General features: G+C 33.0%; 1 protein-coding gene across 1 annotated transcript in view; it reads left to right on the top strand.

Annotated features, from left to right (window-relative positions):
* The window catches only part of nolo (ADAMTS-like no long nerve cord), a 206,984-nt gene that overhangs the window by 71,011 nt on the left and 123,868 nt on the right, over positions 1-12,105 (top strand). Inside the window, exons 3-4 of the mRNA XM_075293157.1 lie at positions 7,154-7,258; positions 7,352-7,722. Coding sequence (XP_075149272.1) covers positions 7,154-7,258; positions 7,352-7,722 — 476 coding nt within the window. The remainder of the gene's footprint in view (positions 1-7,153; positions 7,259-7,351; positions 7,723-12,105) is intronic.

The raw sequence follows: 12,105 nt of genomic DNA, 5'->3' as shown, positions 1-12,105 counted from the left end.
GTTTTAACAAAATTTTGTATAGAAATATAAAGTTGACAAAATTTTCTTTAGAAATAAAATGTTGATAAAATTTTCTGTAGAAATAAAATTTTGGTAGATTATTTTTGGCTCGAGTGGCAACCATGGTTATGAACCGATATGGACCAATTTTTGTGTGATTGGAGATCGGCTATACATAACTATAGACCGATATGGACCAATTTTGGTATGGTTGTTAGCGGCCATATACTAACACCACGTTCCTAATTTGAACCGGATCGGATGAATTTTGCTCCTCCAAGAGGCTCCGCAAGCCAAATATGGGGATCGGTGTATATGGGGGCTATATATAATTATGAACCGATGTGGACCAATTTTTGCATGGTTGTTAGAGACCATATACCAACATCATGTACCAAATTTCAGGCGGATCGGATAAAATTTGCTTCACTTTCAGGCTCCGCAAGCCAAATCTGGGGATCGGTTTATATGGGGGTTATATATAATTATGGACCGATGTGGACCAATTTTTTCATGGTTGTTGAAGACCATATACCAACACCATGCACCAAATTTCAGCCGGATCGGATGAAATATGCTTCTGTTAGAGGCTCCGCAAGCCAACTCTGGGGATCGGTTTATATGGGGGCTATATATAATTATGGACCGATGTGAACCAATTTTTGCATGGTTGTTAGAGACCATATGCCAACACCATGTACCAAATTTCAGCCGGATCGGATGAAATTTGCTTCACTTTCAGGCTCCGCAAGCCAAATCTGGGGATCGGTTTATATGGGGGTTATATATAATTATGGACCGATGTGGACCAATTTTTGCATGGTTGTTGAAGACCATATACCAACATCATGCACCAAATTTCAGCCGGATCGGATGAAATATGCTTCTGTTAGAGGCTCCGCAAGCCAAATCTGGGGATCGGTTTATATGGGGGCTATATATAATTATGGACCGATGTGAACCAATTTTTGCATGGTTGTTAGAGACCATATGCCAACACCATGTACCAAATGTCGGATCGGATGAAATTTGCTTCTCTTAGAGGCTCCGCAAGCCAAATCGGAGGAAGGGTTTATATGGGGGCTATATGTAATTATGGACCGAGGTGGACCAATTTTTGGATAATTGTTAGAGACAGTATACTTACACCATGTATCAAATCTCAGCCGGATCGGATGAAATTTGCTTCTCTTAGAGGCTCCGCAAGCCACATGTGGGGATCGGTTTATATGGGGGCTATATATTATTATGGACCGATTTGGACCAATTTTTTGCATGTTTATGAGTACCATATACTAACACCACGTATCAAATTTCAACCGGATCGGATGAGTTTTGCTCCTCCTAGAGGCGCTTCAAACCAAATCTGAGGGTCCGTTTATATGGGGGCTATACGTAAAAGTGGACCGATATGGCCCATTTGCAATACCATCCGACCTACATCAATAACAACTAATTGTGCCAAGTTTCAAGTAGATAGCTTGTTTCGTTTGGAAGTTAGCGTGATTTCAACAGACGGACGGACGAACATGCTTAGATCGACTCAGAATTTCACCACAACCCAGAATATATGTACTTTATGGGGTCTTAGAGCAATATTTCGATGTGTTACAAACGGAATGACAAAGTTAATATACCCCCTATCCTATGGTGGAGGGTATAAAAATTAATAGGTAAAATTCAGTATTTGCTGCAAAGCTTCTTGAACAGTTTTAACTAAGTTTTCTTTTTATTTTACCCATTTTTGTTGTCTTAAGGTATGTTTTACTAAAAGCTTCCTGATTTAACGAAGTCCGCCTAAAGGCGGGATTGGGCATTAGAGGGTTAAGTTTTTCCTTGGAAATATTTTTCTGTGTATTTACATTTTAAAATGTAATCATTAAACTCTTGTACCAAGGAAATGTGTTTTCTGTGTTACTTAAAGCAAAGAGAAGCATTCATATTTTAAGGACATGAAATCTTTTTCATCACTTTAGTATTTTTTCAGTGCATTATTCAAGATTTGCCTCAAAAACAAATTATTATTTTTTCTAATGTTTTTTTATAAACATGTTTTTTCCTACTACGTTACTTGTAATTCTCTTTCAGAATTTGCTACGATTCTAGTTTAGTAAAATAAGACCAAAATAAAAGTAAAATCAGATGCACTATGATTAAAAAATCACAAAAAAATTGTTTTTTATAGTGCATTGACATTACTTAATTTACACCCAACAAATTCCTAACATTCATCAATTTTATATTCTCCCTCTCTTCAAGTTAAGAACTTCGCTTTAAATAGAAATTATTAGAGTAAGATTTTAATCATCCACCTTTGCCCCTATACAAGTGCATCACTACCTAATCCCCTTTGTCGTTAAGGACTATGGACACATTAGCCTATTCTCTCTATATTAATGGATGAATTCAATTAAAGCTCAACTTTGGCCAATTCCACAACAAGCCTCCTTCATGTTTACTATTCACTTTGTCAATTCGAATAATGGCATAAAAACTAAGCAGACCGGCGACGTCTATTCACTTTAATCGCAGTCGTTTAGCAAGCAATTCTATGGCCCACATAGGCATAGACATTAATATCACACACACGCGCACACACAAACACACACACACACACACACACACATCCAAACTACGACTCATATTGACTTAAGTGTTTTTCCTGCTTACATTTTCAATTTGTAAGAAACACAAGTATTGAAGGATATATTAACTTGGCTTATAAATACATGGTTAACATGCCATATATTCAAACATTACGCAGACAATCAAAGACACATACACTTGCATACGTTGATATAGTGGCATGTCTAAATGTGACTTTCCATTTTCTTGTCTGACTGACATAACAAGGGGGAGGGGGGGTTGAGTGTTACAGTTGTAGTTTCCTGTGACTCCTGTCAAACAGTGGTTCCACGGGAATATGAGGAGGAAATGACAATCTGAAGAAGTCTTAGAGGAAATTTCATATATTTTTCATACGTAGAATACAAAAAACAAGAAAACATCTGATCTATTCTATGCTTACAAATAAGAATTATTATAGCTCTAATTCTGTTAAATTAAGAAAAAAATATTTTTTTTTAATTTGAGGGAAACGCCCGAAATTCTATTTGCATTTAAAAGTAGGCCCTCAGACAAGGTGTGTATCAAGGCTTTTCCTACTACATTTTAGGATGTGCAATTTACAAAATATTAAGGACAAATTTCTTTAAAATGATGAAATTTTAATTAAAATAAATTTTATAATCTTTGCTTCAAAAATTTTTTTCATTAAATTTAAGAAACAAATTTTGTAAATTTGAGTCCCTAAGTTAAACTGACATGTCTTGGAACTAAGGCAAATTTTCCTTAAAGTAACGAAACACATTTTTGATTTAAAGAAATCGTTTGATTTAAAGAAATTGAATCTTTAGATTTAAGATAAAAATACTTCAAATATAGGCTAATATTTATTTTAAGGATTTAGCATTTTTGGTTTAAAGTTTTCTTTTTTTTTTTGAATTGAGAAAACCTTTTCATACCTTCCACCATAGGATGGGGGTATATTAACTTTATCATTCCGTTTATAACACATCGAAATATTGCCCCATAAAGTATATATAGTCTGGGTCGTGGTGAAATTCGGAGTCGATATAAGCATGTCCGTCTGTTGAAATCACGCTAACTTCCGAACGAAATAAGCTATCGACTTGAAACTTGGCACAATTAGTTGTTATTGATGTAGGTCGGATGGTATTGCAAATGGGCCATATCGGTCCACTTTTACGTATAGCCCCCATTTAAAGAGACCCCCATATTTGGCTAGCGGAACCTCTAACAGAAGCATATGTCATCCGATCCGGAACATGGTATTAGTATATGGTCTCTAACACCCATGCAAAAATTGGTCCATATCGGCCCATAATTATATATAGCCACCATATAAACCGATCCCCAGATTTGAACTCCGGAGTCTCTTGGAGGAGCGAAATTCATCCGATCCGGTTGAAATTTGGTACGGGGTGTTAGTATATGGCCGCCAATAACCATGCCAAAATTGGTCCATATCGGTCTATAGTTATATATAGCCGATGCCCAGTTATATAGTTATATTTTTGTAATATTTTGTATTTTTGTAAAATTTTGTAAAAATTTTACTTCTATAGAAAATTTTGTCAACATGTTATTTCTATAGATAATTTAGTCAATTGTTTTTCCATAGAAAATTTTGTCAAAATTTTATTTCTATAGAAAATCTTGTCAAAATTTTATTTCTATAGAAAATCTTGTAAAAATTTTATTTCTATAGAAAATTTTGTCAAAATTTTACTTCTATAGAAAATTTTGTCAACATTTTATTTCTATAGAAAATTTTGTCAAAATTTTATTTCTATAGAAAATATTGTCAAAATTTTATTTCTATAGAAAATATTGTCAAAATTTTATTTCTATAGAAAATTTTGTCAAACTTTTATTTCTATAGAAAATTTTGTCAAAATTGTATTTCTATAGAAAATTTTGTCAAAATTTTATTTCTATAGAAAATTTTGTCAAAATTTTATTTCTATAGAAAATTTTGTCAAAGTTTTATTTCTATAGAAAATTTTGCCAAGATTTCATTTCTATAGAAAATGTTGTCAAAAAAAATTTTTTTTTCAAAAAATTATTTCTATAGAAAATTTTGTCAAACTGAATTATATACGTGTTTAATCGGCTTTTGCTATACCCACCACCATAGAATGGTGAGGGGGGTATAATAAGTTTGTTATTCCGTTTGTAACACATCGAAATATCGATTTCCGACTATATAATGTATATATATTCTTTATCAGGGAGAAATTCTAAGACGATATAACGATGTCCGTCTGTTGTAATCAGGCTACAGTCTTCAATAATGAAGCAATCGTGCTGAAATTTTGCACAAACTCGTCGTTTGTCTGCAGGCAGGTCAAGTTCGAAGATGGGCTATATCGGTCCAGGTTTTGATATAGCCCCCATATAAACCGATCTCCCGATTTGGGGTCTTGGGCTTATAGAAATCGAAGTCCAATTTGCCTGAAATTGGAAATCTAGAGGTATTTTATGACCATAAAGAGGTGTGCCAAAAATGGTGAGTATGGGTCCATATTTTGGTATAGCCCCCATATAGACCGATCTCCCGATTTTACTTCTTGGGCTTGTAGAAACCGCAGTTTTTATCCTATTTGCCTGAAATTGGAAATCTAGAGGTATTTTCGGGTCATAAAGAGGTGTGCCGAAAACGGTGAGTATCGGTCCATATTTTAGTATAGCCCCCATAAGAACGATTTCCAGATTTAACTCCTTGGGTTTCTAGAAACCGTAGTTTTTATCTGATTTGCCTGAAATTCTAAATATTCTGGCATTTGAGACTCACAAAAACGTGTATCGGATTAAGTTTTTATCGGTCCATTTGGTAATGCCTCCATATAGACCGACTTCACTTCTTGAGGGTGTAGAAGGCCAACTGATCATGAAAATTGCTTGAAACTCAATGTAAATTTTCCAAATTTTACTTCTCGGGTGAAAATCTACAGATTTAATATTTCAAATCAAGACGTTATTTTATAATTTTCTTGCACACTTACAAGAGATGTTAACAATTCCTCTAAAACTCAAACAAAAATGGTTCTTATAAATAAATCCAGATTTCACCTATGAGGACTATATCATAGGTGAAATCTTTAAATTTATCTTCGGGAAGTGTCCTCAAGCCCTCCTGAAATTTCAAAGGAAACCCTAATATTTGGTTCATGGAAAAATCGATAAATGAGATTTTATTGATCCTAGATTTAAAGATAGGTCGCTAAAAATGTCTTTATTTTAAAGAAGCCGCATCTTTGACTCGGAATACCAAAATCCTTAAGGAAAAGTCAAAATCTTTGGATTCAAGTAAACTTTTTTTAGGGCATGCAACACACCTCAATACAAATATGAGGAGTGATACATGACGTTTGAGACCCTTTAACATACTCATGAAATATTAATGGGACCACATTTTCTTGATATATTAGCAACCTTCGCACTCCAGTGTTGAAGCGTTTGATTTTGACATTTGCCCAAATAAAACAGACGAAAAGTGTAACTCCGCCAATTTAATTTATCTTTGATGTCGGTCGAAATCCACTACTCGACTTTTGATAATGATCAAAATCCACTAATCGGCTTTTGACGACAAAATTTAAAAGTTAAATTTGAATTAAAAGGAGAGGTTTTGGCGTAGAGGTTTTTGTGATGAAAACTCATCACGACATGAAAGTCGACTTTTTAACAATCAAAATCAAAATTTTAAAAAGTCCAAAAATCAAATGTTTCCTTTTTGAAAAAGTCGAAATATCCACCTTTTATTCTCATTAAAATCCCTACTCGAATTGGGAAGTTCAGCAAAATATTTATTTAATATCCACCACGGTGCATTCAGAACAAGAAAATCTTTAGATGGTAAGATAAGTAAGTCCCACATACCCGGTAATACTAAGAAAATTCACACATTCTAACAAAATTCACACATACACTGATACATTTCTTGACTTCCTATCCAAAGGAATGAAATGAGTCTCAGTTTTTTCTGTTTTTGTCCAAATGACGCAGACCAAGTTTTCAAGATAGAGTGTGAATCCAATTTTCTTGGAGACTCCAAGGCTAAAAGCAATGAGAAGTCAAAGGAGAAACGTAATCGTATGTGTGTGTGTCTATGTGTGGTTCTTAGAGAGTCCATATGCCCCTTGAATATACATGTGTCTAAAGACAAGTAAACAGGAAACGGAAGTAGCCGCATGTTGCTCTTGTTAATAATGTCAGACTATTTAGATGGTTGCGATTGCAAAGCAAATGAAAAGAAAATTAATGGCAATAAAATAACAAATCATTTTGGAGAGTGCATAGAAATACAGCAACAATAGAAAAATAGAAAAAAGAGGAAATTATGGTAATTGAGACAGAACTATTACAGCCAATGGCAACATTAACATTCTGCCCAAGGCAATGAATTTCATTATTTCATATTCTCCACTCATTTAGAATGCAGAGCTTTCATTTCATGAGCAAAAGATAATCGATGATGATTACAATGGTGATGATAGTAATGAAACCATTTTGTCTTCCTTTCTTTCTTTTCCTTTCATTACCCTAATCCTATGGCCATGCGGAATAGTTATTTGTATGCCTTATCATAGCCGGTGAGGCAAAAAACCTAAATGCCAGTGAAGCCTTCGATAATACCTGGAGTACAGCCACCGATTTAGAAAATGAACTCGAGGTAAGTACCACACGGCAGAGAACTTTTATGTGAAATCCATTTTTTGTAATCTCTAAAATGATCTATGTATTTGTGTGTGTGTGTGTTTTGTAGTGTGTATCATCTCAACAAAAACGTTCACTAAAAGGCAGCTCCTCCTCATCGACCAGTAATAGTGGAAGCTCAAGTGGCAGTAGTAGTGGGAACAGTTCTGGTGCTGGCGGTTGGACTACCTGGTCTGAATGGTCAACTTGTTCACGCACCTGTGACGGCGGAGTTATGCAACAAATACGTCGCTGTCAAAGTTCCAATGGCTGTAAAGGTGACTCGGTTCGCTATCGCATTTGCAATATGCAACCTTGTCCCGATAAAATTGATTTTCGAGCTCAACAATGTGCCGCCAACAATGATGTGCCCTATGATGGTACTCTATACAAATGGACCCCGCACTATGACTATGTGGAACCATGTGCGCTGACATGCAGGTTAGTATGAAATTTGGGGTTGATCAGATGGATGGACATGGACGTCTGTCGAAATCACAGTAACTTTTGATTGCATAGAGATATCAACTTAAGACTTTTTACAAATACTTCTAACGGCAATAGGCCACAGAACATATACAGGATTTTAATTCCGACTCGAATTTTTGGAATTTTATACATCGATTAATGGACTTTTGATTTTTTTAAATCAGTTAATTCGTATCGAATGGAACAAACTTTCCATTCAGTCACCTTAATGCTGTTGTATCAAATTGTTCAAAAATATATGTTATATTTATAACAATTTAATTATTAATTTATTGCAATACATTTTCTTTTGTTTTTTTTTTTACTTTATTTCTATACAAACTAATGAAACCTTATGGAAAAGTGATTAAATAAAATATCAATAACACAATGAACTATAAATCAAATATTTGTGATATTTTAATGGCAATAATTAAAACAAAAAAATTGAAGAAAAAAAAACAATCTATTCAATGCCTGCTCGTAATTATTAGCATATGGTAAAAATTCGGTCAACAACAGCCAGCAAGTTGGTCACATTAATTATTCTAGAGAAAGTTATTTGTTGCAAATATTAATCACTGATACAATGGATGGATGGCTGAAAGCATGAATGTATGAGTGTTTGTGTTTGTATGTGTGTGTGTTTGACTACTGAGTGAATAATTGCCTCACACAATGGATGAAAGCATTGGTGGAATGTTTGCCAACAACAGATTTTTCAACCGCAAACATGAATTAATTTCACAGCAATTGAATGAAATAAATGTGTGGAAAAAATATCCATTGCAATGACTGTGCAATGGAATATCAGCATTTTTCGAAGGAAGGGAAGTCAGCAAAAAATCAGCCATTAGCTAAGCAGAGAACTGGCCAGTATTTGTTTGCAAGGGTGATAGGGCAAATATATTTTTGATATTTGGAGCTATTAAAGAAAATTTTAAAATCAACTCAAGAAAAAGTTAGATTCAAAGATTTAAAGATTTTGATCTCTCCCTTAAGATTTTAGTATTGATTTCAAGCCACAAATGCAGCAGACAAAAGCCATTTACAAATTGGAATTTTTCAATGTTACATTTAATTTAATAAATTTTATAAAGTTTAATTGGTTTTGTATTGACAAAATGGACTTTAAATCCAAGGTTTATATGATAAGTACTTTGCCTCACTGTCTGACGAAAGCAGTGTTGCCAGTATTGGGGACCCCCCCCCAAATTTTATTTTTTCGTGAATGGGGGCGGAATTTATGAGTTCGGGACTTGGGGATATTGTGGGGAATTTCCATTATTTTGGGGATTTTTTCGGTTTAACGTTTTTTAACAAAATTCTATTACTATAGGAAATTTCGTCAAAATTCTATTTCTATAGACAATTTTGTTAAAATTTTATTTCTATAGAAAATTTGTCAACATTAGTTCTACAGAGTATTTTGTCAAAGTTTTATTTCTATAGAAAATTTTGTCAAAATTTTATTTTTCTAGAAAATTTTGTCAAGATTTTTATTTCTACATAAAATTTAGTAAAATTTTTTATTTCTATAGAAAAAGTTGTTAAAATTTTATCTTTAGAGAAAATTTTGTCAAAATGTTATTTCTATCGAAAATTTTGTCAAAATGTTATTTCTAAAGGAAATTTTGTCAAAATTTTATTGCTATAGAAAATTTTGTCGAAATTTTATTTCTATAGAAAATTTTGTGAAAATTTTATTTTTATAGACATTTTGTCAAAGTTTTATTTCTATAGAATATTTTGTCAAAATTTTATTTCTATAGAACATTTTGTCAAAATTTTATTTCTATAGAAAATTTTGTCACAACTGTATTTCGATAGAAAAATTTGTCAGAATTTTATTTCTATAGAAATTTTTATCAATATATTATTTCTAAAGATAATTTTGTCACCATTTTATTTGTATAAAAATTTTATTTCTATATAGAGAATTTTGTCAAAATTTTATTTCTATAGAAAATTTTGTCAAAATTAGATCCACAGAATATTTTGTCAAACTTTTATTTCTATAGAAAATTTTGTCAAAATTTTTATTCTATAGAAAATTTTGTCAAAATTTTATTTCTGTAGGAAATTTTGTCAAAACTTTATTTCTATAGAAAATTTTGTCAAAATTTTATTTCTATAGAAGATTTTGTCAAGATTTTATTTCTATAGAAAATTTTGTCAAAATTTTATTTCTACAGAAAATTTTTTCAAAATTTTATTTCGATGAAAAATGGTTTGTCAAAATGGTTTGTCAACAAAACCAAAACGGAATTTCCATACGATATAAAATGGCTTCTATCTCTAGGACAAAAGCACGGTCTCCCAACTCAAAGAACAAAATTCCCTTTGTTCAAATATATCGCTGATGGAGAAAATTTAATCCAGATGAACAATGACAAGGAAGAGCAAGAAAAGGCTAGGACAAAATTCGCAACATCGGTAGAGAATCACATTAACAAAATGTCCCATAGTGGAAGAGAAAAATATATTATAAACACAGTGGAACGAACTAAAAAATTTTTAAATGCCAACAAGAATATTTACATACTAAACGCAGACAAAGGAAACGTTACAGTGGCCATGGAGAAGGAAGAATATAAAGAGAGGATGTTAAAAATTGTAGGAGATATGATGACATATCAAAGAGTAAATAAAGACCCCACACAAGCCCTACAAAAGAGAAATAATGAGTTAGTTGAAGAACTTTTCAAGAATAATATCATATCGGAAGCGGAAAAGAAGAACCTTAAGGCAGATAATGTGATAGCACCAAGGCTGTACGGACTACCAAAAATCCATAAAGAAGGATACCCATTGAGACCAATATGCTCTTCGGTTAAATCCCCGTCCTCGGAGATGTGTAAATATGTGGCAGATATTCTGAAATGCTTGACAGTTAAATCTAGATATAATGTTCGGGATTCAGTGCAATTTAGAGATAGGATAAAACACTTGACGATCCAAAAGGATGAGAAATTAATTTCGTTTGACGTAGTATCGCTTTTCCCAAGTGTACCAGTTGACGCAGCACTCCAAATAATAGAAGAAAGGTGGAATGAAATAACTGTGCACACGAATATGACAAAGCATCTGTTTATGAAAATACTACGTTTCTGTATAGTGGACAATCGATATTTTAAATACGACGGAAAAATATACAGGCAGAAAAAAGGCTTACCCATGGGATCACCAGCATCTCCGGTCATAGCAGACATTTTAATGGAAAAATTGTTAGACACATCTATGGACAAGTTAAAAGAAAAACCCAAAATTATGACTAAGTACGTTGACGACCTATTTGCGATATTAAAAGAGGACGAAATAGATAACACATTAAAATGCCTTAATGAATTTCATAAAAGCATAAGTTTTACGATGGAAATAGAAACGGATAATAAACTGCCTTACTTGGACATACTACTAATAAAAGAAAATGGAAAACTTATTACAGACTGGTATCAGAAAGATACAGCATCAGGAAGAATAATGAACTTCTTTTCCAATCACCCAAGGTCCATGCTAATAAATACGGCCAAAAACTTAGTAAACAGAGTACTGACAATAAGCGATAATAAATTCCATAAAAACAACAGAAAAAAGCTGCAAAATATACTTCAAGAAAATAATTTTCCACCAAAACTAATAAAAGAACTAATTTCATCTTACAAACCCTACTTGGACAAAGAAAATATAGAGAAAGAACCCAAAATTTACAGATCCTTATCCTATGTAAAAGGAATTTCGGAAAGGATAACAAACTCTAACATAGTAGACAAAAATAAAGTCAATATTGCCCATAAAAATTACAATACACTAAAAAACATTTTCACAAAAACTAAAGACAAGACGCCTATTATGGAAACATCTAATGTTATCTATCAAATAACATGTAATGGAGATAACAAAGAACCATGTGACAAAATGTATATTGGAACTACGAAAAATAAATTAAAAACAAGACTGTCGGGACACAAATCAGACATAAAACTCCGCAATAACAACAAACTCCAAAAAACCGCGCTTGCAACACACTGTGCGACAACGAAACATCACCCGAACTTTGACGATGTGAGAGTATTGGAGAGAGAGAGTAGCAACAGCAAAAGATTAACATTAGAAATGTTGTACATTAACAATGTACCCACAGAGAAGAGAATGAACTACAAATCAGATACAGATAACATTGCTCACATATACAGACACATCATAGAAAAGACAACTAGATATGCAAGTACTCAGCATCAGAGAAAGCAAGAGGGAAATCAGTGCAATAAAAGTAATAGACGAACGTAGTGATACTACTCTAGTTTTAAGCTTTATGTGTTGTTGTTGTGTTACACTTAAATATTTTGCATACGT

Source organism: Haematobia irritans, chromosome 2, assembly GCF_050003625.1.
Source record: "Haematobia irritans isolate KBUSLIRL chromosome 2, ASM5000362v1, whole genome shotgun sequence".
Classification (NCBI taxonomy): Eukaryota; Metazoa; Arthropoda; class Insecta; order Diptera; family Muscidae; genus Haematobia; species Haematobia irritans.
Note: the sequence above shows the minus strand (reverse complement) of the source record. Positions and strands in the feature narration are given on the sequence as shown.